Source organism: Miniopterus schreibersii, assembly GCF_964146895.1.
Source record: "Miniopterus schreibersii genome assembly, chromosome: 1".
Classification (NCBI taxonomy): Eukaryota; Metazoa; Chordata; class Mammalia; order Chiroptera; family Miniopteridae; genus Miniopterus; species Miniopterus schreibersii.
This window is the reverse complement of record NC_138101.1, coordinates 195940316-195967490: the sequence shown is the minus strand read 5'-3', so window position 1 is coordinate 195967490 and position 27175 is coordinate 195940316. Positions and strand designations below refer to the sequence as shown.

Genomic DNA, 27175 nt, shown 5'->3' with positions numbered 1-27175 from the left:
TCGGAGACTCAGTTTCCCTAAGTATAAGAGGTTGGAAGCCCCCGCCTGCCGGTTTACCGAGCCCTGATCAGACCATCTGGGTTGTTGGGACAATGCTCTGAACAGTGAATACGGTGACTCCCCGGTAACAGTGTTGAGGAGAGACGGCTAATGGGACAGACGCTGGGCCCCTGGCTGCTGCTCAGGCACAGAGAGGTGCGGACAGAGGGTCCGGGCTCCCCCGGGGAGATGGAGCAGTCTGGGCAGGCGCAAGTGGGCACCATGCACAGTACATCCCAGGAACCGCCCGCCTGTCCAGCCTGTCCCAGGGCTCTCTGCCTTTATTATGTACCTTGATAAAAACTTGTAACTTGTACAGTGACTCAGAACAAACAACACATTTGAAAATTTATGTATTTATGAATTTTATGTACTCTCTACCATTCCGTTACATCCTGATAGTGTCTTCTCTCTGGGAATCTGGCCTCTCTCCAGTCACTAGGGTTTGCGCTGTTTTCTCCCTTGCCACCCGCCCCATCTCCGACCCTCACCTCCCCAAGAGAAAGGAAATGCGCGAGGTCTCCTCTCAGAGGTGCCTGGCAGGGACCATCCGGCCTCCGTTTAGTTCTGGTTTCCTGGGTTTCTCTCTTTTCTGCGTGGAGATTACACTCTGTCCCCCTGCGCTCTCAGTGCTCAGTTCACCATCCTCTCCTCCATCCCTCTCACGGAATGACCCAGGTCAGGGCCCTCGGAGTGGGTGGGGCTGGCGCAGGGCGCTGGGCGAACACTGAGGGTCCAGCTCCTACGGCTCTGTTTGGCCCCCGGCACTGCTCCTTGGGTGTCCAGTCTCAGCAGCCCAGCCCACTTGCTCTGGGGAGAGTCAAAGGACCTGGCAAGGGGGCCAGGTGACAGCTGTCAGAGAACATGATGCCTGACCCAGGGCTGGGGCTGGTAACCGAGGGTCACACTGAGCTCCCCGTCAAATGCCCAGCACACTGGGAGGTGGTGCCTGGGCCGGGCGTCCGGAGCCTTGTCAGCTCTCCAGTCATTTACTGTGTGGTCCCCGCTGCCCTCCCCAAATTAAAGGTCCTGATTGGAAGCTCTCCAAGGCCTCTCAGCTATGGGACTGATGACCATGTGCGCACTGGTGGCGACCCTCTGCAGCACTTATGCTGGAGACCCCTCCTCCTGGATCGAAGGCCCAGCCTCAGGGCCCAGCCTGGGACAGACCCTTCCAGAAGGCTCAGCATGCAGGGTGTGGGTGCAGCGACGTCGGCACCCACCCGCCTGCACCGCCCACAGAGCTGGATCCCAATCACAGCTCCTTAGCTGCGGGTTTGTGGGCACAGACCCCGGCCTCAGGCTCTCAGCAGCAAGTGGGACAATACTAACTGCATCTCTCCGCAGGCTCGCTCCTGCCCTGGCGGTGATTTGAGGAGTGAGATGCAGACGGCACGCAGCACAGGGAAGATGCGGATAAACAACAGCAGGAAGAATAATTAATAATATCACCACGAACAGCGGGGCAAGGTCATGCTCCCGACCGGGAACCACTAGCCCGACAGGAATCAGGAGGCGGCGAGGACGGCGAGCCTCCGGTCTCCAGGGAGGGAGTCACCATATGCTGGCGGCCTGGGGGCACTCGAGCCTTCCATTCAGAACGGGCTGCGAGACGGCCCCTCGCTGCTCCGGCCAAGTGCCACCAGCCTGCCCTCCCCGGGACCCCGCCGATGCCTGAAAGGAGATATGATCGGCTCTCTTGCGGCAGGGGGGTGTTAGAGAGAATCAGGGGAGCCTCATTTGCCTCTTGACCTTGATCTCATGGAACAGGGGCAGGGCAGCAGTGACAGAGCAGGAGCCCGCAGGGTGGTCACCCTGCCTGACAGGAGGTGGCATCCCTTTAGGACACGCCAGGCCAAAGTGTCCTCCAGCCTCTCCACCAAAGCTCCAGGGACAGGACTCATGACCTCGTACAGCAGGTGTTGCTGTTTACATGAAATGTCCCTCGTGGGAACAGACACCGGTGTGGGTGTGGGACACCTACAGCTTGCAAAAGGGACATGAGTTAAAATGGGCACAGAGAACATTCCAGAAAATGCAGGATGCCTTCTCTGAGGAGCAGCCATTACAGAGACCAGACCCTCCTTCTCGGCACTGGGTCCTCAAGTCAAGGTGGGCTCTGGGGCCACCTCACCCAGGAGAAGCCAGAACCGGAGCCCCGGGCTGGGGTCCGAGGGAGGAGCACCTGTCCTCCCTGCTTGGGCGAGCAGTGGGCTTCACCAGGAGGCCTGAGCCCTGACTGGAGCCCAGCCTGCAACACGGACTGTCCCACAGCCCTTCCCAGCAAATCTGGCTGTAGGAGCCTTACTCCTTGGGGCCCCTCTGCAGGGCTCCCCTCGGCATGCGTCCTGAGAAAGCTGGTCTCTGGGCCTTCTCTGGCCTTGATCTCATGGAAAAGGGGAGGGACAGCAGTGACAGAGCACAGAGACCGTGCTCAGCTTTACAGAGGGGGCCAGGCTGCATTCACCACCACCCTGCAGCCTGGGCAGGGAGAGAGAGTCAGCAGGGGGGTGAGCGTGCCCCACTCCAAGGACAGTCTGAGACTTCTACCTTTGGAAGCCAGAGCCGGCTCAGGCCACACCACGACGTGGACCTTGGGAAATGACCTCTGTACACGCAGGGACTGGTTTCACTGTGCCCTGGATGTGCCACCCAGCCACCGGAGGCAGCAAGGTATTGCAGAAAGAGCCTGGCTTTAGAGTTAGAGGTTCAAATCCCGGCTCATCACTTTCATGCTGTGTAGCCTCAGGCAAGTTACTCCACTGCTCTGAGCTTCTGGTTCCTCATCTGCGTATCAGAGCAAGGCTGCCGCAAGGTAACTGTAAGCATGGACTGTGTGCGTGTGAGTCTAGCACGGAGCCTGAGCACGCGTCTCAAACAATGATGTCACATCTCTGCCCTTTACTGAGATTCAAGACAGAGCCCCGGCTCAGACGGGAGGGACAGCGTGTGATGCTCTGGTTAGAAACTGGCCGTCTATCCTCGCTGTTCTCTGAGTAACGGTGGGAAACAAGCAGACAATGAAACCGTAGGAGGCTGGGATGGAACGACCCCGAGCAAGTCTCTGTGGTCTGTGTAATGCAGTTTGGACAAGATGGTCCCTACAGCTCCTTGACATTGAAAAGAGATAAAGACATGGAAGTTAAATTTAACTGACATTTATGCCAGGGGGAAAAAAGGCCTTCATGGGGGAGACTGCTGGGCCTGGAAGTACCCGGTGAACACCGGCCCCGGGGCTGCCCAGGAGGTGGAGTCCTCCATCTTTCTCTCCTCCCCACACAACAGAAAACATAGGACCCCCTCTCCAGGCCCTGTGGGGACCCGGGAGCTGCCACCTGCCTCTTACGGAGCTGCAGGCATCAAAGAATCAGTGTTTGGGTGGAGTGACCTCCACACGAACCTCACGCATCGCCTTGTCTCCCGCGCCTGGCTCTCACCCCCTCCTTGGGCTCTCTAAGAAAGACCATGCTCATGGGCAGGCTCGGGGGCTCGACGGGGAGGGGTTTCCCGGGACGATGGGCCCGACGGCTAACCAGCCACCCAATCTCCAGGCTGGTCCTGCAGAGCGCAGGGCCCCGTGGGTGGTTCCAGAAGGCGTCCGGGCGGAAGGTCCCGCATCCCTCCTCTCCTCGGCAGCATCCCGCCAGCTCTCGGCACCCCCGACCTCCACTCCGGCAGAAGCATTGTGGGTGGCCACGCGGCTGCAGTGACAGATGGGACCAATAGGAGCTGGCGGCCATCTGCGGGCTCTGTCTGCAGGTCGGGCTGATAATCCTATTACCACGGCTGCTCAGTGCTGACCTCCCAGGGTCGAGTGGCTGCCTCTGGACAATGAAGATGTCCCTTCACCTGTCATCAAGAACACTCATTTCTCCTGAGACCCTGGTGACCAGTTCAGCATTTTTGCAATTGTGCCCAAACTTGCATAGGGCTTCCTAACTAGTCTTTCTAGTTTCTCAACCACAGAGGGGAGTGTGTGCCATTTCTTTTGTTTCGTACAGCGCAGGGACAAAGCAAGGAGGCAGCCACTCCAGCTGGTGGGGGAGTGAGCCCCCACCCCACTCCACCTCCGTCGCACAGGGTGGCTGCCTCCGAAGGGGGCCCTTCCCCTTACTACTCCCCCTGGCATGTCCCATCCCACTCTGGTCTTAGCTGGGGGCTCTCTGTGTGACAGGCCCCCAGCCGCTGACTTCTGAGGAGGATGTAGGAAACCGACTTGGGCGGAGGACCCCCATGCCCGCAACAGAGCACACGGAGCGTAAACCGAGTTTACAGAGTAGGTGTCTGAGCTCCCTGCCCACCTCGCACGCAGCTCAAGACCCTGTGGACACTGACCCCGAGGGCAGCTGAGAAGGCAGGAATCTGCTCAGGAGAGGCTTAGAGACAGCCCTGAGCCGCCAGGCGGCGTCCCTCCTGATCTGGCCCCTCCGTGAATGTGCCCGGTGACCAAAGGCAACCAGACCCTCTCCTGCCCGCCATCAAATGACTGGGTGGCCCGAGCCTCATGCACCTCTAAAATTCTGGGACTTCTCGGAGAACAAAGAACATCTTCACGTGGGGGGCCTGAGGCGTGAACTGACTGGCAGACCTCATTTTGAAACAGAAGGGAAAGCCCACCCAGCAGATGAAAACCACCCTCTCAGAAACTCCACCATGTCACCAGCAACCCCCCCATCCTTGGGTTTCCTGATGCGTTTGGGTCTCATAAGGGGCCAGGTGTCTGGGGACAAAGGTGCCATTTGCAAGTGAAATGAGGAATGTTCTATAAGCCTTCAAGTGACCACCACCAATATTCCCGGGGGCTGAGATTGGGGTGGGACTCTCCAGTTCTAAGGGGCTCTTGCCCCGGACCTGCACACCAGGCGGCACCCCACACACCAGGAGTGATGAGTCTGCATGAAGACAAGACACCTAAGTGAATATTTGCTGCGGGCAAGCGATCGCCCAGCTGCGCCTGCATCTGGAACCTAACCGGCTGTTCCCTCGGGGCTCTTGTCCTTGGAAAGCAGCTTTAAGGACGCCCCAAGCTGCTCCTCGAAGGCCCGGCCCCGTGACGCCTGAGGGGGCTGGGAGCTCATGCTTCGTGGTTTCTGGATCAACTTGATGGCAGCGTGGGATGTTTGAAATCAGGGCGCTGCCCGGGGACGTTCCAGACACGTGGTGGCCCCGGAGAGGCGAGGCCGCGCCCGTGGTCGGGGCTCCGGCTCGGGGCGCGGGCGCCCTCAGAAGGTGAAGGCGTACACCACTCCCACCACCACGATGTTGCCCAGCGTCGCTATGATCGCGATCCAGAGCAGGACGGCATCGTTGGAGGACCGCGCGGGCTCCTCCGCCTGGCCCTGGCCGTTGGAGGCCGCGTGGATGTTGGTGGAGGAGTTGAAGAGGGAGTACTCGGTGCCGAAGTCCTCGTTGGGTGAGTCCATGAAGGCTCCTCCCATCATGGGCAGCTGCAAGGTAGGAGAGTGAGAGTCAGCCGGGGCTCGGGGCTCGGGGCTCGGGGCTCACTGCCCTTCACAGGAGCACCGCCGGGCCGTGCCACCCCATGCAGAGAAACACCCAGCAGGGCCATGCCTTTGTCTTTATAGCGGACGGTGTGTGTTTTAATCTATAAGGATTAGCATGCACAGAGCCTTTGAGGCACGCACGTCCATTCCACAGACGGAAGCACTGAGGCCCAGAGCAGCTCAGCAGCTCCTCCCACAGCTGATGGCGGTGCCTCTGAATGCCAGGCCCCTCCACGACAGCGTGGGTTGTAAATGCCTTTAGCTCCCTTCCCATTTTAAGTACTATACGCTCAGCATAGAATGTTAAGAAAATTTAAGAGAGGGTGGGCCCTGGCGGGAGCTCAGGTGGTTAGAGCATCATCCGCATACACCAAGGTGGCAGGTTCAACCCCTGGTCAGGGCACGTACGAGAACCAACCACGGACTGCATAACCAAGTGGAACAACAAAAATCGACGTTTCTCTCTCTGTCCCTTCCTCTCTCTCTAAAATAAAAAAGAAATGAAAATATAAAAGACGATAAAGAAGTGAGAACCCTAAGCCCACCACTTTGGGATACTCACTGTTAACACTTTGATATTTTTCTCTCGAATCTTTTTTTCTGCGTGTGTGCGTGTGCACATGTGCACGTGTGCGAGGTGTGTGTGCGTATGTGAAAGAGAGAAAACACATTTAAAGATGTGGTTTTATATTCCTGCATAAAAAGTCCATCAAAATGCCATTCTCATAGCCGTATAATATTCTTTCATAAGTACAAGCCATAATTTGTCTGTTCCCCTGGAACTGGAGCCTTAGGAACTTGCATGTTTCCTCCTGTAAACAGTGCACCGATGAACACCCTGTGCCCGCACCTGCCTGCACACACATTTCCATTCATTGGGACAGACTCCCAGACATAGAGCTTCCGAGCCAATGCTACAGGGACAGGCTCCCCAGGAGAGATTCTGACTCCCGTGCCCCCCCCAATTGCCATATGGGGGGAGGAAACAAACAAACAGATCAGCCTCAGTGCCATCATTTGGTCGTTGGGAAGAGGCGACCAGGAACTGACTCATGGTCAGAATGAGGGAACGAAAGCTGAAGTCACCTCGGAAATAGGCTGAGGGAGAAGCATCCAAAGGTGCTGGGAAAGGCCCTTCACCAGCCCTGTCTACTTTTAAGCCACTTTTGGAGATGTCATCCAGGTGGCAACTGGGTGCATCACACCAGTGGGCAGGTGTCGTCACAGGCCCCTGTGGATGGAGCCGACTTGGGGGTGCAGCCCCTAACATCAAACACTGAACAGGCCCCCATGTCTCCTCTTGCTAAGTTAGACACCATCAGAATGACACAGGGTGGGGGCCGTGGGGGCTCGTTGCCCCATCACATCATGTCAAGATCAGAAAAACATAAGTTGGTTTGCTGAAGAGGGGACACCAGGCCATAGTGGACCAAGGCCAACGTTCAAGGTCAGTGTTACCTCCAAAGGCTGTGCTTCGTGACCACAGCTTTCAGGAAGGCAGGGACCTGCCCTCTCCCCACAGGATCCCCAGTGCCTAGCACAGCAGAGACACTAAAAAAATATATATTTGGTGAATGAATGAATTCTAGGACCATCAGCCAAGAACCTCAAGGCCATGATGCGATTTGGTCCTAGAGCCAACATGTCCTTGCTGTGTAATCTAGGGCCATTTCTTAACCTCTGTAATAGTTTATTATAAGATGAGAAAACATGATGACATGTTTTTGTTGTTTTTTTGTTAATCTTCACCCAAGAATATTTTTTTCCATTGATTTTGAGAGAGAGTGGAAGGGAGGGAGAGAAGGGAGAGAAAGAGAGAAAAAGAAACATCGATGTGAGAGAGACACATTGGTTGCCTCCCACATGTGCCCCGACCAGGGTGGGAGATAGAATCTGCAACCCAGGAATGTGCCCTTGACCAGGAATTGAACCCAAGACCCTCCACTGCTCGGGCTGATGCTCTAACCACCGAGTACCTCAGTCTCGGGCACATGGTGGCTGCATGCTGGGGGAGGGGTTCCAGGAGGGGATGGCTGCTGTAGACATTGGGGCACTGTCCCCAGGGGGCCATGCAGTCCACACGCTGCCCCCCACAGCAGAGCTGCTCAGAGGAAGGAGGCGGCCTCTGGGTCCCCTCCTGTTCCTGCCAAGGACACGACGGTTACATAAATCTCCCCTAAGCCAGGCATCTCCTGAGGAAGGGACAGAACCAGCTTTCAAAGGAAATCTTCAAAGCACGGCCACCAGACAAGGCTTAGGCTCTGTCCTGAACAATGACCAGCCTTCAGAGGCGGGGAGGCGAGAGAACGGGCTTTTATTGGCGCAGGCGCTGTGAGGTGGGCTTGCTGGCCAGGCGCCGGTGCCCACCTCCCCCCGAGAGGGCCGTCCATCCGCAGGGCCCTGGCATGGCCACATCCTGGCAGCAGCTAGAATCGGGTACTCCTGGGCTGTGGATTTTAAGTTAAATTTGTACGGGAGTAAACACATTTGTATTGTTTCCCATCTCCCCGGGGCCAGGAGACCAGGGTTCTGACCCCCTGGAGCCCTGCCTGCCTCTCAGCCTCGCTCACCGGGGAGTGATCGCCAAGGTCAAGCCCAGTGCTCAGAAGTCCGTGCCAGGTGAGAAGGCGGCAGCAGCCACCGGTCAGTCACAGACGGCCCTAAGGTGGGGCCGGGGCAGCCAGGATCATCAGATAAACCCTTAGACAAAAAAACCCTCAGAGAAAACAGCAGGACACCCAGTTAAATCTGAATTCCAGATAAACAGCAGCACTTATACTTTAGTATAAGTATATCCCAAACATTGGACGTAATTATAGTAAAAAATTTATACTTATCCTAGAAAAATGGTCTGACATTCAAGTTTGACTGGGTGTCCTGTAGTTTTATTTGCAACTAAATCTGGCAACTCTACGTGTGGCCGACCTGAGAACCAGCTGCAGTTTCAGAATTTGTTCAGGGGGCCACGCCCTCAGTTTTGTCTGCTCAGCCCACACCACCAGTGGCCCCGGGTCTCTGGGTGACCTGGTGCATCAGAAAACGCCACCGTTGCCCCTAGCCAGCCTACAGACGTTATAAAATAGTTCCTTTTATCACTAAATTCTCGCAGGGTCTCCATGATCCCAGTATGAAGGCCGGATAGCTTCCGCGTGCCGTGCATCCATTCATTAATCACTCAGCAAACACTGAAGGCCCAGCCCACTCTGCTCGGGAAGGTGTGGGACAGGCACCAGGGATGCCAAGGGTAACCGTGACCTCTGACCTTGAGGTCAACACTGGAAAGTGACAGACTCAAACACAGTCATGACACGGCATCCCCGCACTTTAACAGAGGCGAGGAGGAGTGGTGGGCGTCTCACGGTAAAGCAGGGTGGGTTGGGGTTAATTCCTTGGGCTGCAGAGTCAGGGGTGAGGCTGGGCTCCCATGCTGTGTGACGTGGGCAAGTGGCCGAACCTCTCTGGGCCTGGATTTCCCTGTCTGGGGAAAAAAGAGTCGTGGGGACCACCCTGTAGGGTGCTGTAGGCATGAGACGTGCCCCCCGAGTCTGCAATGCTGCTCCAGCCCTAATACTCAAGGCTCAGGGGCCACAACTGTTTAAGTACCATCCTCGCTGTCCTCACTGGGGGGCCCCAGGCACCCGGGGCAGGGAGCCTGGCCTGCTGCCCTCTTAGGCTCGGCCTTGTGGAGCTTTTTTTATTTTATTTTCCACTTTGGATCTCATTAATTTTAAGTGAATTCCATTGGGAACAGGAGAAAAGAAGTGGAAGTTCCAGAGAAGATAAAGGGAGATAAAAGGCGATGATCCCCTCATCACGTGTCCTGAGGGTGAGGGCCGGAGACCCTCAGGGCAGGAGCATCAGGGAGACAAAGGCCACCTGGAGCTTTCATTCCCGCCTCACTAATCAGCAAGGACTCCTCAGCGGAGGCCCAGTGGGGACCCTGCAGCACCCCAGCAAGGCCAGGGCTCCTGACCTGAGGAGGGAGGAGCCACAGGGCCGGGAACTGGCAGGAGATGCCCCCCCAGGAGGGTGCAGTCCAGGCTCAGGCCCCGCTGTGCCTGCTGGACGGGCCACTGCTGGGTCAGTTTCCTGTCTAAACAGTGAGGATTTCAGCCCCAGACCCAGGGGATGCTTATGAAAAAGTCAAAATACAATGAAAAGGCTTTCGGCGCCTGCCAGGACGGAGCAGGAGTGAGCCCATCAGAGCTGAGCTGGGAGCTCCGGGCAGCACATGACGAGGCCCTGAGACCCCACGCGGGGCCACAGGCGGCAGATGGGCCGGAGGGAGGAGAGCCCTGAAGAGCGATGGGCTGAGGGCAAACTGGGGTCTCCCTCAGCTCCCAGCTTCCACGGCGAAAGCCCGAGGAGAAAGCCCCTCTTTGTCAACAGAGGGCTGAGAAGAGGGGCTCCCGGGCTGGAGAGCTAGAGGGAAATCCCCAGTTTCTTTCCTTTTTCTCTTTTCTCTCTCCGGCCCCACCCCAAGGTGAACCTCAGTTGCTGGGCTGCGTGTCTATGTCAGTGATGGTGGCGGCAGGGACTCGGGAACCTAAAATACAAGAGAAAACCGGCTCTCTGGCCGGAGGAACCCAGAGAGGCCCTGTGGCTGGGAGAGTGTGGGGGAGTCCCCGGCCTTTTCTTTCTCTTTCCTCTCCTGCTTTGCCCGCGGGCATGTGACAGTGCAGAGCTGTGAGACAGACAGCACAGGACAATCAAGTTGACAGAAACACTGTTTCTAGCCAGAGGGCTGGGAGAGAAGGCCCCTGAGAGCCAAAGAGTGTCCTGGGGGAGGAAGCTGGCAGAGGGGATCCCTGCTCTGCGTATGAACCTGCACAGGTTCTGGGCTCCCTCCAGGCTGTGCACAGAAGTCACCCAAAGTCATGAGGTAAAGGCTCTGAGGATGGAACTAAGGCATAACCCTGTCCAGGCCCAGACGCACCCGAGAGGTGGGTGTGCAGCCCAGCCTGAACCATGGCCCAGGCTTCCAGTCGGAACTGACCCTGGGACCACTGTGTGCAGGACGGAGGCAAAAATATCCTGAAGGGAAAAAAAAGAAATCTCCAAATGGTTTCATTGGCAAATTCTACCAAATGCCGAAGTTAACAGCTGGAGTCCGAGCCGCTGGTCAGCAATGAGAGTCTGGCTCCAGGCTTTTGGGGTCATTCAAGTGAACATCACAGATCTGGGACGGGCCTCCAGGCTTCCGCACCCCAAACCTGCAGGCTTTCTCATTAAGTTGTCCAGCCCAGGATGCTTAGGGATGATGTCCTGCAGAGAACTGGCCTAAAAATGGGCTATTTTGTTGAAAGACCCAAGAAAAAAAGCAGTTTTGCAACACACAGACAGACACCCCCCTTCCTCTGTTTTCTCCATGTGGGCTGAGATAATGGCCATATTTGCCGCCTAAAATCAGCACTTGTCACTCCTGTTAGCTAATGTTTACATGTTGAAGAGTTTTCAATTAAGTAAGGTGCATGAAATAAAAATCAAAGCTAATATTTGAGAGCCTGCTCTCTGCCAGGAATGGGCTGGGCACTTTATGGGCAGGAGTGCATTTTATCGTGAACAACCCCATGAGGTGGGCACCGTCCTCATGCTTGTTTCAGAGGCGACAAACCCCACAGTCCCCTCTGTAACCACTGAGTGGACATCTCCATGTGCCGACACTGTGCTGGACAAAGAGGAGAGACACTTCATTCCCTCAAAGAGGGGAAGGCGGAGGTCGCGCCTGCAGCACCCCAATGTGACAAGTCACAATGACACAGTGGCTGGCTCTGGGTGCACACAGAGGATTCCTAGAGCAATATCTGTGTGTATTTTAGTGTCACCCTCAGGAACACTGAGCCACCGTGACATCAGTCCTGCTCAGCAGTGACTCCCCCGGGTTGCTGCCCAGGGATGGCGATGGGTCAGACCCGATTCCCTGCACCGGCCACACTGGCCTTCTTACCTCCCCTGAACCACGCCCAGGCACCTGCATGCAGTCACCTTGATGGCGATGGGTCAGACCCGATTCCCTGCACCGGCCACACTGGCCTTCTTACCTCCCCTGAACCACGCCCAGGCACCTGCCTGCAGTCACCTTGCTGCTCAGGCTGTTGGCTTTGCCGCCTGCCCTCCCGCCCCTCTGCTGCCCGGGGGCTCCGGCTACGTCCCGCCCTTTCCTGAGCGGGCTGAAGGGGGATGGGCATGACTCCCAATGAAGGGCTGCTCTGTACTGGGTGCTGGGACGTCGTGGTGTCACTCATGCTCACCCCAGCCCAGCATGAGGTGGGTGACTGGGGGCTCAGAGAGGCCAAGTCATTTCCCTGAACTTGCACAGCTCCTAAGTAACTGATCAGAAATAAAAATCCAAGTTTGCCAGCTCCTAGCCCTTACTGTCACTCTAGGTGAATTAATGGCTTTCTCCGCTGGGGCCCCACACGAATTTGTTCTTACAACTGACATGATTACTACACTATTACACTGCACTGTATTATTATATATATTCTAATATAGAATTATCATATATAATTATATGTATTATAAACTTTTATTTATAACATTATAATGTTATGTTGCATTACTTTATGTTATATTACATCATATAGTTAGCTATGTACTAACATTACATTACGCTATATGACATTATAGTTGTGTACTTATATTACATTGTGTGACCTTATGTTACATTGTATTATATTGTAGTTACACTACATCGTAGTTAGCTGTGTGCTTATATTGCCTTGTTATATTGGCTACATTATATTGCATTACTTTAGTGTTAGATGCCCACTAACATTACTCTATAGTACATTATGTTATGTTCCATGAGATCATAGTCAGCTGTGTACTGGTTTATGTTTCTTAGAGACCGAGAGCTCTTTAAGGACATGAGCTGAACCTAATTTTTCTTTGAATCGCCAGCGTCTAGTACAACTTACAGAAAGGATGGTAAGAACATTTTTATTAAAAATATTTGCTCAGTTACTTGCTGCGCATCGGATTTGATACAATATATACACACATGGTGGGTGAGGTGGTTCTGGGTCCTGTGGCGAATGTGTCTAGTCCCACAGGGGACCCAGGAAAATAAGAATATTTTTGGAAGGGCTGAGAGCGTCCGAGAATTAAGAGGAAAGAGCAAATTTGCCGCTTTTGAAACTGTTGCCATAGAAACTCAGCACAACACAGCAGGAAAAACACTCTCTCATCAGAGCACACAGTGCTGGGCCACCAGGCACCGAGGAGCACTTGCCTCGGGCGGCCAGCAGGGCCAAATGGGGGTGTCCAGGGCCCCGGGAACCTGTTGTCCCAGGGGTGCTGCTCCGGGAGCCGCACGTCCTGGGGGGAAGGCGGCGTGGGCAACGCACACCCGCGTCCTACCTCCCTGCCTGGATCCTTTTGGTCATTTTAAATCTCCCCTCCCCCATGAGACAAAATCATTTCAAGTCATAACTGTGACATAAAACAAACGGCAGTGGCATCGAGAGGACCCTGATCCTTACCAGCGGCTGCAGGGAGCTGGGGGCAGAGGTTTCCTCCAAGGAGAGGTTGGAAAGACCTCCTTTCCGATCGGAAAGGACAGTCCTGGTGTCTCAGACGATCACTGTAACAACGCACACGGGCGGCTGTGATCTCGATGCCAGCTTTTGCCACAGGCAGGGAAGAAAGAAGAGAAGACAGACGAAGGGTCGATGCAAAGGTCCCCGGGTCTTTTTGGCTCTTTTTCCTTCCTGACTAACTGGGAACAATCAGAGACTGTGATGCTTGTCACAGGGTGGAGGGGAAAGAGGAGGGCTGGGTTCAGGCCAGGCGCCAATTCAGGCTCTGTCCCCTCGGACGGTGCAGCCACAGACGTGCTCCCTGGCCCAGGCCCGGCTCCTCACCTCGCCTGGGGCCAGGCCCTCCCGCCAGGGGTGGGGGGGGCTCAGAGACGCTGTGCCCACATGGAGGTGCCCAGCGACTTGCTGGAGAGAAGGGGCGAGCGGGTGAAAGCTGCTTGGGAGGGCCTCGACTTCAAAACCCACTGAAGACCAGGCCGGCGGGGGAGAGGGTTTGCCTGCAGGGAGTTTGAGCGACTCCCCATTAAGGAGGGACGGGGTCACCGAGAGAGATGATGAAGTATTAGAATAACCGTCCCGTGGAGGGCTGGGGAGAAAGCTGTGGGATTATGTTGAGGCGTTCAGTTCTCCGCACCTTGCCCACCCATCGCCTGTCTGGTTATTGGTGTCTAACGAGTTCTACTTAAAAGAAAACAGTGTCTCTCACACACACACACACACACACACACACCTATTACTGAGCCCAGGCGTCCACATCACCCAGCCCCACCAATAGCACTGGGCTCTCCTGGGGGCCACCTTTGCTGTTTGTCAAACACTTGTAAATAAGAGCAAGCAGCTCCTTGAGTCAACTCACACATGGGCAACTGCACGCATGCCCAATGGCGACAAATGAAACCATCCCCCAACTACGCCAACAGAGAGAAAGTGCAGGACGAGTTGCTGGGCGGTCTGTATGCCATGTGTGATTTGGCTCGCAAGGAGCTGTGTGACCGTGGACCAACCCATCACCCTCTCTGAGCCTTACTTTTCTCATCTGTAAAATGGGGCTGAGACTGCATCGGGGCGCTGTGAGGACTTCAGGAGCCGACAGACGTAAAGACTTGGCACAGGGCCAGCACCAGGTGGATAATAACTGGGGGAGCGACCACAGCTCTCGGTGTCACTGTTATCAGAGGCAGCAGTCGCTTTATTTTCAGAGGGGGCAGTGTCTTTACTGTCATTGCTTCCGATGTGCATGCTCTGGAAGACACGTGCTCAAGCTGTGGCGTTACGAGCTCAATACTCTCCTTCCAACTCCAGCGTAGCAACGACGCGATGAGCTGGGGAGACGGGGAGACGGGCTGGGGGCCTGTGGGGGGGTCAGGTTACCCTCTGCCCAAGGTCCCGCAGCGAGTGCGGGGGCCAGTCAGACCCGGGTCTGCCACCCCAGGCCCGCCCACCTTCATCTCTGTGCAGAACCGGCTTCATGCCAGCCCTGCGTTCTGTGCTTGGACGGATGGCGGGGGCCGGGCCAGCCAGGGCTCCATCTGACGTCGGCACCGGTGACAGCCTGGTGGATGGACAGTGAGACGTGCCACACGAATGCTGCAGAAATGCTGCGCTGCCTTGCAGGGCACGGTCCAGGCACCTGGCTGCCACTCCCTGAGAGGACCCTGAGCCCTCTGGGGAGGAAAAGGGCCGGGGGCTGCTGTACCTCACCCCCAAAGCTGTCTGCTTGCGAGAACAGGCTCACGGAAGCACTTCCAACATCATACAAATCTCTGCGACACGCGTGTCCGGCTGCGTGGGAAGCCGCCGTGTCAGGCTCGATGAAGAACTGTCCTAATGAACCCGCTGTGCTCTCGGACGGTCTCGGGGCAGGCAGAGACGGCCACGCAGCCGGTGAGCCCCCCGGGAGCATTTTAATAAGGGGCATCGTCTTAAACTAGCCGGTATTCACAAGGCTTTTAAAAGTAAGAGGGGGAGTTAAGCGCTGGGGGTTGGGAAGGAGGAGAGACGGTGTCATTAAGCAGCGTCCTGCTGGCGGATGACACGTCACCGCGTCACGGGCGGCTCTTTCCAGGAGACAGATGTGTTTGTGAGCGAGCCGAGTGCAGAAAAACAAAGCAATTCCTCTGAGTGCAGACGCATGCAGAGGAGTGGTCCAGCGACAAGGACGCCCCAGAACGACTGGGAGGAATGGGGGACAGTGACAGCAACAGGGGACAAGGGTCAGGTTGTTGGGGAGCGCTGGCTGGGAGAGGGTGTCTTAAGGGCCCTGGAAATGTTCTATGTTTGGTCTGGGGGGCAGTTTGGGGGTGTCTACATGTGTGTGTCGGGGTCCCCAAGTCCACCCCAGGTTCGACGACCCTCTAGGACTCATGACGATCATTTATTACAGGACAGGACAAAAGCCCAAGGAAAAGGGGCCCGGATGGGCGAAGTCAGGAGACCCGGGCTGGGCAGGACAAACGAGACAGGAACCTCCGCCCTGGGGAGGCTGGGACAGGACGGTGCTGTGACGGACGGCTGGACGGAGCTGTGGGGGCCCGGGGAGGGGGACATCACGTCCAGAGCGAGCGCATGGCCCTCCTCCAGACCTCGCCTCTTCTCTTTCGGCCTCCTGGGGCCCCGCCGCCCCGGCGCCAGCCTGTCTGCACCTCGGGATAATTTGTCTCGGCCACAATCCACTCTGTCCACTCAGCCACCAGGGAGGGGGACACGAGCTGACAGCGGGCTGGGCCTCGAGGTTTGTGACACAGGACCACACGTGCGCGGGCTCAGGTCTCCCTCACTCCCGCTCCGACAAGACGTAATCCGTCAGCTGCTGTCCACCGCTAGCACCCGGGCCTGGGCTCGGACCCAGCCTGGTCTTACTGCTCCCACCTGGGCGACTTCGGGCCAGGCCTCGGTTTCCCCCTCTCTGAAATGGGTGGTCATGGCACAGAGCCTCGCCCTCACCTGCACCATCCGTCCCCTTCTTCTGCCACCCGAGGGCGGGCTCCTGCCTCACTTCTCTGGGTGCCTGAGAGCCATGTTCTGTGTGCAAGGTGAGGGCGACAAATATAGGCTGGCGACAGCTCCTTTTTGGCTCTTCGACGGCCCCCAGCACAGCACGGGGTGTCTCCGGGGCACGCCACCTGCATGCCCACCCTGCCTGATTGACTCGGTTACTGGACTCTCCACGGGGAGGGAAGGGCTGCCAGGATGTCAGAGAGGAGCCAGGCGACGTGGGCGACACTGTCGCTGCTCAGCAAAGGCAGGCGGGGGTACAGGGGCCTGGAGAGTGCATTCAGCAGCCCCCTCTGGTCTCCCTCAAAGCCAGGAAACCAAATTATAATGAACTTCTAATCAGCTCCCTGCGCTCCACGCCGAGGGATGGATGAGGGGCTGTCGTGAGGTCTGGAGACGGCAAGCAGGGTCCCAGCTGTTGGCTGCCACCCTGGTGGGGGTGAGGCTGGAGCAACCTGCTCCCCACCCTCCGGCTTTCATCCTTCTGTGGCATGAGGCTCGCCAGGGCCCACGGGCCTGGGGTGGAGGCCTACGGGACCCAGCCCCGGTCACTGAGCCGCCCAACTTCTGGCCACTGGCACAGACCTCACACCCAGATCACCCTCGGGTTCCATCAGGGTCTCTCGGGGTCTGTCATGGAACATCCGGTCACAGGACAACCTGAAGAAACTCCAGTGGCATGCGGGCACCGTGGGAAGGAATTTGGCCAGTCCACGCACAGCTTGACTCTCCCATTCTGGTATCAGAGGCTCACCTGGGAGGTAAGTACACACATTACCTGCATTTATGACACTGAGAAGAGACAGGGAAATGTGGAACCAGGTCCCCCAGCTGGGAGGGGGAGATTGGGCCAGATTCAGACTCAGAAGTTACATTCCTTTCCCACAGAGGGAGGGAAAGAAGAGGGTGGAAATCTGGCTGTTAAAACCGCAGGCTTAAGAAAACCCTGCTTTCAGCCAAGATGGAGAAACAGGGACCGGATTTACCCTCCCAACCACAAAAGGGACAGCAGGTGTGAAAACAGCTTTCAAGGTATATCCGACCGTGAGCCTTGAGAGAGGGAAACAAACAAGGCAAGCCCTACAACGGCCTCCGCTGACTGCCTGGGGAAAGCTTCTGGGCTGCAGAGCGGAAGGGGAACCTCGGGACTGTGAGTCTGGGGAGACTGAGGCAGCCAGAGACCACGGGGCGGAGCATGGAGGGGAGAGAGCTATACAGACAGAGCATCCTGAGGTCTGCAGAAGGACCACTCGCGTATTCAGCAGAGGGCTGATGAGTGCAGGAGACCACCAGAGACAGGAAAGAGTCCCCCAGGAGGATTCAGGGAACAGTGCCTGGGAACTGGGCCTGCTTCCACCAGCCTTTAGAAAATCTTGTAACACACGGAGCGCGGGCAGAACACGCAGAACAGCCTGGCCTCAGCGGTGAGAGACAGTTACTCAGACTAAAGGTGGCTCTGGTCCCACCTGACAACTCCTACAAGCAAGGATCAAACTCTTTCCCAGTCACAACACTGCCTCCTGCAACAAGGCTTGAGGATATTCGTAGGAATGCAAGACTCTCCAGCATCCAACAAGGGAAAGTTCACAACGCCTGGCATCCAACCAACATGTATCGGGCACGCGAAGCAGCAGGAAAGCGTAGCCCAAAATGAAGAGACAAGGCAATCGATCAGAACCAGCCCAGAAGGACCCAGATTTAGAATTAGGAGAAAGGACAAAAAGGTAGAGGAAATAGTGAATATGTTAAAAAGAGAATTGAAGCTAAAAAAAAGTCCTGTTAGATTTATAACATACGTAGAAGTGAAACCTGTAACAAAATGCCACAAAAACTGAGAGGGGAGAAATAGAAGCATATTATTGTAAGGTCGTTGGCACTGTATGTGAAGATAAACAATATCATTTGTAGACAGGCTGTGATAAATTAAAGATATAAACTAAAGCAACCACTAAAATAACAAAACAAAGTTATAGCTCATAAGTCAACAGAGGATATTACATGAAATAAAAATTTCTCAATCCGAAAGAAGGCAGAAAAAGAGGCGAAATTAAACAAAGAACAGATGGGGCCAATGAAACAAACAGTGAGAGAGTAGATTTAAACCCAACTATATTTAAAAAATCACATTAAATGTAAATGGTTTAAATATTCCAATCAGGAGGTAGAGGCTGTCAGATTAGCTTTTTAAAGTAAGCGAAAGTGGCACAGAGATCTGGGTTTGAATTTTAGCTGTGGGTCCTGGGCAAGTGACTTTGCCTCTCTAAGCCTCAGTTTCCTCATCTATAAAATGGATCTCAAAATTGTCTATTCCATGGAGCTCTTATAAGGATTTAGTGAGACTCTATATTATTCAACACAGGGCCTGCCTGGTACACGGTAAGTACTTGATACATGGCAACTATGACTGGAAGGTACAGGGACATCCTGAGGGGATAGAACGGGAGATGGGTTTCCATCATCTCAGAGTAGGAGGAGGTGGGGTTCAGACCCCCTGAAACAGGACTGAGCACACAGCAGGTGCTCTAAAAAACACTCAGGTTTTGTTTTTTTAAATTTTATTTTTGTTTAAAATATTACAGATGTCCCTTTTTCTCCCCAGTGACCCGCTCCACCACCCCAACACTCAGGTTTTTAATCGGAGACTTGCAATCCGCCTCCAGATGCCCCAGTTTTCTTAGCTCTGTGAGATACAACTATTGCAACTCAAACGGGAATGCCTTGGCTCTTAAAACACGATCTGAAAATTTGGTCTACAAAAAGCACTACAGATTTTTACTTTTTCTTTAACGGTTCATTACACCCCTGCAAACATGTAGCCCTGTATTCTCTCCCAAGGCAGGTCTAATCAGAATGATAAAATATTTAAATCTTTTCCATGGGAATTGGAAATATGAGATAGGCCCTTTGGTTAAAAACATTTGAGATAACAGACAATTTGGATTTTAATGATAATTCTTGCTTTAAGGAAAAAGAGTAGTCCCTGGCTGGGGAAAACACTCCCTAAGTAGCAGATGGCTGGACTCCCTAGAATTCGATTTTTCTGGGCAGTGCTGGGTTTCTCTGGGGAGGGAAATCTCCTGCTGGTTTCTTGCATATCTCTTGGAAGGATCCCACAGGCCTGAGTGTAGCCGAGGACCATTCCAAGAGATAACACAATCCCCTTTTCAACGCCGCCAGATGTTTTCTGTGTTTTCCTTCCCTCCATGAAAAATGATTAAAATGCAAATTAACTGTGAGCCTCCCAAGATCCAGAGGGGGGGAGAGATGGAGAAAGGGAGCTTGGTGGGAGAGGTATCAGCATCTCAGCTATGACTAGACCACACATATTGTCTTCCAGAAAGACCCACCCAGTGTCAACACTGTTCCAGGTGTGACCATGTCCCCCCACTAGCAGGGCCAAGCTTCTAAGAGCAGGGCCAAGGGCAGAAGTGGGGAGGGGTGGCCTGCTCCTCAAGACACAGGAAGCCTCCTCAGATGCCTCCAGCAGGTAGCGATCCCACCACTCCCCGCTGTGCCTCCTCACCCCACCCCACGTCCCACAGCTCTTTTTTCCTCCATAACTCAAGGAACTTACTGTCTTATCAGGCAGTGCACATTAGGCTAACTATATGAAATTGCCATTTTGGAGGTCAAAGTGGCCAAATATCAAGGTTCACACAGTCGGCCTAACATAGTCACGGCCTCCCTCCTTACGACGATTTTCTTCTCTCCAGGCTTGGCCGTTTACCACAAGGTTCTGTCGGGCTCTACCCACTGCAGTCTAGTCTCGAGACGTCACACTGGCAGCCCCAGGAAGAATCCAGCCCACACACCCGCTCTGCTTGGTCCATGGAGCAGCCCGTCTCCGTAGCTGACTGCCACCCACTCCTTTCCTCCCTCCTAGACGCCCAGGCTGCTCCCACATCAAGAGTGAAATCTCATCTCCCCCTTTAAATCTGGGCTGGTCTCAGGGCATCTTTGACCAAAAGAAAGCAGAGTTAGCGGCACTCTGGGACTTCCAAGGCTAGGTCACGAGAAGTTGGGCAGCTTCCACCTGAGAATGCTTTCTGGAGGGGAAACAGTGCCCCAGAAGAGTGCAAAGACCCTGAGGCCACTGTACTGGGAGGGAGTCCAGTTGCCTGCAGACACACCTGCGGGATGAAATGCCCAGTGGAGAGGATGGCCAGGTTGCTAGGAGGTGCCAGGCGTGTGTGTGAAGCCACACTGGAAGTCCAGATCCAGCTCCAGCTGCCCAGCTGATGCCACAGGGGCAGAAACACAATGCCCGAGTCCCTCCACAACTTGGGCCCCGCAAAATCATGAGCAAAACACAAATATTGCTGTAAGCTGTTAAGTAACTGAAATAATAAGCAATAAATAACTGAAACAGCTCACATCATGGTTGGTTGGTTCTTTAAAAGAAATTAATTAGTTGCCAAGATGTGAATCCAGACTGCACGTACAAATTAAATGTTCGGTTTTCTGGAAAACCTGGAAGAAGCCACAGCCTGGGGCCTGTGGGTCTGCAGGGCAGAGTGAGGAGCTGGAGCTCAGGGCTGCTGCACGGGTCCCCTCCAGGCCAGGCCCTGCTCTCCGAGTCACCACAGCCCCTCACCCCATTCTGTTCCAGCCGATGGAGTCACCTGCCTGGCCTCAGTCTGCCTGGTTTCATCTCTCACCCCCTCCCCACCCTTGGCCCAATCACATGGGTACACAACCCCCAGCCCCAGCAGGAGGCAGTTTCCAGCCCCATTCCATTTCAGGTGTTTGGGCTGCACTCCCTCCACCTGGAACATCCTCTCTCCTATCTGCTTAATGGAGGCCATGCATCCTGCAAACTCATCTCAGTTCAAACCTCCAGGAGCCTTCCTGACCTCTCGAGCTGGGTCAGGTGCCTCCTCCAGGCTCCCAGGGCACCTGTGTTTACCTCCACCCTGCCATGTCACACAGCAGGGCCTGTGAGGGCCTGGCACACAGGAAACATTTGCTGAATGACTAGATGAATGGTTGGGAGGGCAATTTTGTCCCCATTTCACAGGTGATGAAACTGAGGCTTAGACAAGTGATCTGTCTACTGCCTCTCTAAGATCAGTGGCCAGTAACACAGGAACCAGGATCCTTATTCTTTGTGGGTCTCCAGACCCTCTGATGGGTTGAATTGTGTCTCCCAAGAAGATATATGGAAGTTCTAACTCCTGGTACCATGAATGTGACCTTCTTTGAAATGAGATCTCTGCAGATATAATCAAGTTAAGATGAGGTTATTAGGGTGGGCCCTAGTCCAGTATGACTGGTGTCCTGATAAGAGGAAATGAGACACAGAGAGACTCACAGGAAGACAAGTGATGACGGAGGCAGAGATCTGAGGGCGGCATCGACAGGCCAGAAAGGCCAAGGACCGCCGGCAACACCATGGAGCTAGGGAGGGGCACGGAACAGATTCTTCCCTGCAGCCTGCAGAGAGGCACGGCCCTGCCCATCCTCAATTTTGGATTTCTAGCCGGCAGAACTGGGAGAGATTTACATTTCTGTTGTTTTAAGCCCCTCGGCTGTGGTCATTTGTTTTGGCAGCCCTAGCAGACGAATGCAGACCTCTAATGACTTGTTTCAAAACGGACACAAACCCTTTATGTACCTCGGAGGATCTATAAGTCCCTGAAGCTGATCTGTGGGGGGTCCCTGGTCACCCCCCCCAGACCCCCAGCACCCAGACTCCTCTTCGAAGTGGTAGATGACATGAAACGATGGCCCCGTGGTCAGCAGACAGGGCTCCCCGTTTGGTTCCCCTGCCTTGCGGCAGGGCCCCTGGGCCTCCATTTCCCCCGTCTGTGCCAGAGGAACAAAAAAGGTGCCCAGCCAGACTGCAGGTTCCCATCTGTGGCAGGTGTGGGCTGCAGGAAGGGGAACCTTAACTTTGGAGCAAGTTCCAGGCTGTACTACTCTGGACCTCACTATGTAAAGTTGCTGAATCAATACTGGGGTGACTTCCAGGGACTGTATGATTTTTATGACCTAAAAGGGACCAAAGGGCCAAGGATCTGCCCCATCCTGAGAAGGGGAGGGGGACAGGCCTACCGGGAGGGTTAAAGCTCTGGATCTCAGCCTTGACTGCACACTGGAATCAGCTGGGGAACGGTAAAGAAATACTAATGCCCGTCCCCAGGCCCCCACTCTGGTGGGAGCGTCTGGGTGGGGCTTGGGCAGCGGGACTCTTAAAAGCTCCCAGGCGTTTCTAATGGCCGCAACGGGTGGGAACTCCTGGGTCCCGATGAGTCACCTTAGGGACAGTGCAAGGAAAAAACAAGGCTGAGCTTCATGTCACAGCGTGCCTGTTCTGCAGGGGGTTACACCTCGGAAGACGTGAGCGGCACTCCTCGCCAGCCCAGCACACAGTAGGCTCCTTAAGTGCTCATTCCCTTCCTGCAGTGCAGGTCTCCGGGTCTCTGCACCCCTTGCATGATGGAGTCTTCCCTCAGAGCAGGTATTCCGAGTCCCAGGAGGAAGCTGCAGGCTTCCTACAAGCCAGTCTCAGAAGTCCCAGCATGTCACCCATCCTGCATTCTCTTGGTCAAGAAAGTCACTAAGGCCAGCCCAGATTTAAGAGGAGAAGATCAGATTTCCCCCCAATGGGGGGCCAGCATGCACGTCCAGGAGGGAGGGAAGGAATGAACGGGGCCGTCTGTGGAGATGGGCTACCCCACCAGTGACACAGGGATTTGGGGCTCAGTCCTCAAAGTCTGGGATTCTCCAGCCCCCCGAGGGCCTGGACAGCCTTGTCCTCCTGGCCATCTCCGGCCATGGAGAAACCATCCCGACAGCTGCAGTGCCCACGGCCTCTTTTAAGCCCTAACACAGCCCCGCGTCGCCACACCAGGGAGGGTACAACAGCCTCAGAGGATTTACCGGATGACTGATGTCCACCCCGTACATCCAAGAAGGGTGTTTTTGTAAAGCTTAGCTTTTGAGAGGGAAATCCTTGTGAAATAGCTCCTATCCCAAGGACCTTTTAAAGCCATGGGCAGGAACCACACTTCACAACACTCAGGGGGACAGGCTTGGGTTTGGGGCTCACGAGGACCTGGCTTCTTTCGCTCAATCCATCAGCCAAGCAGGTGTGAGCCCCTGACTCCACCGGGCCCTCCCGCTTCTGCCACTGCTGGGGTGGGGTTTTTCCCAAACCGCTGCTTCAGTTGTAAACCAGTCCCTGCTCAGTGACCCGCAGGGGCTCCCGCTGCCCACTGATTAAGTGGGCTTCTCAGCCCCACCCGTCAGCTCCTGTGGAACCTGGACCTACTATGTGCCAGCCACCTTGGTCACCCCTGCCGGGGATGGCCCGGCTCATTTCTCCAGTACCCTGAAAGAAAGTCTACATCCCACTCAGCTCTGCCCCCCAGCATCCCTGTCCCCGTGCCTGGCACGGCCTAGCACAAGGCAGGTACTCAGCATCCGCCGAACGAGCGGACGGAGGCACTGCCATTTCTCCGTCAAACTACCACTGCTGCTGTGTGGGGACAGCGACTCAGTCACACACACCCGGCGGTCACTGCACACTCACAGTGTGTGCTGAGCACTCGAGCTGGCCAAGTACTGTTAATGCCACAGGTAAAGGAATGAAAGTTCCTGCCCTGGGGGACAGGGTGGCACCAGAAAGCCACCCAGTAGAGTAAGAGGCACCGTGTTCAGACCACTTCAGCGGGGAGAAGAGATGAGTCACCTTTAAGTAGTCTGCCCTGTCCCTTATCTCGTGTCTTCAGGGCGCAGCAATAAGGTGGGAATCTGGGTCTAGGCATGGCTTAGCTACGCAGGCCCAGATTTGAAACCCAGTTCTTTCCCTTGCTAATGGCGCGTCCTGGGAACGTTACTGAATCCTGCTCAAGTCTGATCCCCTGATCTGTAAAATGAGGACAGCAGTGCCTGGGTCACAGACTGGCAAGGACCCACTGTGGGAAAGTCCGGCACGCAGCAGGTGCGCAATAAGCCTTAGTGTCTCTCCCCATTGATGGCACTTCTCCCTTCCGCTGGCTCAGGGCTGAGCATGGAATTAAAGCCCAAATATCTGTCGCCAGGAATAAACGGGCCACGTGAAACTTGAATCATAAACAAAGAAAGGGGAAAAAACCCAATCGCTGTGCAAGCTCAGCCTATAGGTGCTAAAAAGCCCTATGTTTATTTTGCCATGTTACCATAGCGACTCAGGATGCTCCCGCCAGCCCCGGGGTTTGCAGAGATCAATTTATTTTTTTAGCCACAGAAATGCCAGCTGTTCAGCGGGGTCCAGCGGGGTCCAGCGGGGAAGGCCGACAGATGTTGCATGAGCTCCTGTCCCCTGTATAAATAAATCCACTGGTGCCACCTCAGCTACCGTGTAGCTCAAGTCACCACTGTGTAAAATGTCCACACGACAACATTTTAAACATGGGTTTAGAAACAGGAGACAAAAATTAGGGGGGAAAGGCCGGCATTGCTCATGGGAGCCATTAGCATTATGGAAAACTTGTCAAGAGGCTGCCAAGAGCTGGCTTTGGGTTCCCTGGAGCCAATTTGGGGAGTCTGCACCACCTCACGCCTGCATCTGGGGACTCGCTGTCCCTTCAGCCTGGATTTAACTGTTACTTTAGAAACAGGCTTCCACCACAGTGAAGCCTGGGGGGAAACGAAAGTGTCCCCTCCAACTCCACTCCCTGGAAAATTAAACACCCAGGGGACAGACAGACCCTCCGATGGCCTTACCACCTCTAGGCTCCCAACATAACCAACCTCAGAGATGCTGCAAGGTCTGGATTTGGTACATCGGGACGCATTCTCCCAGGCAGAACGTGGCCCTTCCTGGCTCCAGACCGGCCTTGGGTGCTCGGAAAGGCCACCGGCAGCTAGAGAAAGCGGGGGCGCGCCTTTGTTCTGGGAGTCAAGGCCCAGAAACATGAGAATCACCCAGCCTCGGGACTCAAGGGGATTCTCCTGGAGCCAAGATCAAGCGATGAGAAGCCACCTGTTTTCCCGGCCGCTGGGAACCTGTTTCGCGTCAAGGGAAGGGTTACGGTGGCGCGGGCACTGGGGGCTGCAGGCGCGGCGCAAAGCGGAGCCCGGCGCCTGGCGGGCACAACGCGGCCGCCTGCTCCGCTGCGCTCCGGTCCCGGTCCCGGTCCCGGTCCCGGTCCCGGTCCCGGTCTCGGTCCCGGTCTCCGCTTAGGGAGGAAAGCGAAGCGGGAGGCAAGTGGCAGGTTGCCTGGCGCCTCGGGAAGGCAGAGAACGGGGGAGGGCGAGGCCGCCCGCGCACCCAGTGCACACACCCCGACTGCTCGGCCTGGAAGGGCTCCAGGGTGTCCGAGGGGGACAGCCGGTGGGAGGGTGCGCAGGAAGGGGGCGACTCGCGCCGCCCTGGCCCCTGGAGACCAGGGAACAGGTGAACCCAAGGAGCTCTGGGCACACGGCCCGCCCCGCCCCTGGAGAACGGAGCTCGCCATCCGGGACGCGCGCACCAGGTGGGGGTGCCGGGCGCCGGACAAAGGACCGGGGCGTGGATCCCCGGCTGGCGCCACCGCCCGGCCCGACCCCTCCCGCGCGCCCTGCACCAGTGGGGAGGGCGAGGCCCAAGCCCCGGACCGGCCCAAACTTGGCGGCCCGCGGCGCGCGGAGCAGGCGCCCCGTTACCTGCGCGGCCATAAAGGACAGATCCATGGTGTCGCTGCTGCCGCCGCCGCCGCTGGTGCTGCTGGAGCTGCTGCCGGTCAGGGCGCTGGCACAGCTGGCCCCGCGCGGGCCGAGCAGCGGGCGGGCGTCCCCGGGTCCCGCGGCCACAGCGCCGAGCTCAGCGGCGCGTCCCCAGCAGGATGGGCGCCGGAGGCCGGCTCGGCGCGCTGGGCTCCAGACGGCGGGCGGGCGGAGGGCGGGGGCGCGCGGGGCGGGGCGGGGCGGGGCGGGGGGCGGGGGACCCGGTGCCCTCCACGTGACCACGTCCAGCCCCACCCCCGAGGGCGGGGCGGCGGAACCTCCGTGCGCTCCCTGTCTTCTCTGCGCGTGGGCCCGAAGGAGAAACTGAGGCCCGAGGTCTCCCCACTGGTTGGCGCTGGAACCCGAGTCCACGGCTCTTGGTGTCCCCTCCCCTGCTGTCGAGCCCAGCCCTTCAGGGGCAGCTGTCCTGGGGCTGGCACGCCCGGTTCCCAGGCCTGAGAACAGGGTCCGGGTGACCCAGCCCCGCGCGCCCAGTCCGCGCGCACAGCCCGGCGTGTTTGGGGCTCTGGAACTGCGGGGGCTCTGCTCTTCTGTATGCCTCGGGCAGGGTAATATCTGAGCCTGGGCTTCCACGTCCGCAAAACCTGAGAATTAAATGAGAAAATGTATCTGACACGTCGTGTCTGCAAGAAATGGGAGCCCAGACATGGCTAACGGGGGACGGAGGCCAGGCTGCGAACGGTGCCTTCTGACGGCACAGTGGCGCTCTGTGCCTGTGACCTTCCCTTACCTCGGACAAGTACCAAAACATGCAGATGCCATAGCCAAGGTGAGGGCAAGAGCAGGGATGCCCAGAGGGGCCTGTTTCCGTGTGTGTGGTGTGTGTGGAACCCCAGACTTGGCTGCCAGTCCTCAGAAGAGCTGGTGGGCGCTTTGCCCTTCTTTAAGCTTTCAAGGGCAGGGAATGGGCTGTGATCTGACAGGTCCCAGGGAGTGTGACTTGGTCCCTCCTGGTAGTGTCCCTCCCAGGGCCTTTCACTCATCATGAGCCTCTGGGCTGCTTGTAAGGGAGGTGGCTCAGGGACTCTGAGGTTTTGTCAAGGCAGGTAAGCTGTGGCACAGAGAGATCGTGGGGCTTGTTCAAGGTCACCCAGCAGCTGGGAGCCCAGCAGGGGCAGTGGGAATGGGACCAGTGCCTTACTGACTACTAGACACTGCATGCTCGCCTTCCCCTCAAAATTTATAGGTTGAAACCCTAATCCCCAATATAATCGTATTTAGAGATGGGGCCTTTGAGAAGTAATTAGGTCATGAGGGTGGAGCTCTCATGATGGGATTAGTGCCCTTATAAGAAGAATCGCAGAGCGGAAGATCTTAATTTGAATTTTGTCTGTTATTAATCATTTTCTATACAATTAGCCCTTGTTTAAGAAATCCTTTCCCAGC

The 27175-nt window shown here is 55.9% G+C and overlaps 1 protein-coding gene across 1 annotated transcript; it reads right to left on the bottom strand.

Moving 5' to 3' along the window:
* Positions 1-382: 382 nt before the first annotated feature.
* On the bottom strand, positions 383-25939 carry LOC308558523 (uncharacterized protein C14orf132). Its single transcript, XM_081140302.1, has 2 exons — positions 25709-25939; positions 383-5486 (listed from the first exon to the last, which is right to left on the bottom strand). The coding sequence occupies exons 1-2, from the start codon at positions 25733-25735 to the stop codon at positions 5262-5264; spliced, it is 252 nt and encodes an 83-aa protein (XP_080996428.1). The 5' UTR covers positions 25736-25939; the 3' UTR covers positions 383-5261.
* Positions 25940-27175: the final 1236 nt, after the last annotated feature.

Bases quoted from the DNA above. Each gene is read 5' to 3' on its own strand.
- LOC308558523 (XM_081140302.1), bottom strand. From the start codon at position 25,735: ATGGATCTGTCCTTTATGGCCGCGCAG. The intron at 5,487-25,708 runs GTAACGGGGCGC...CCTACCTTGCAG, and splicing joins TGTCCTTTATGGCCGCGCAG to CTGCCCATGATGGGAGGAGC.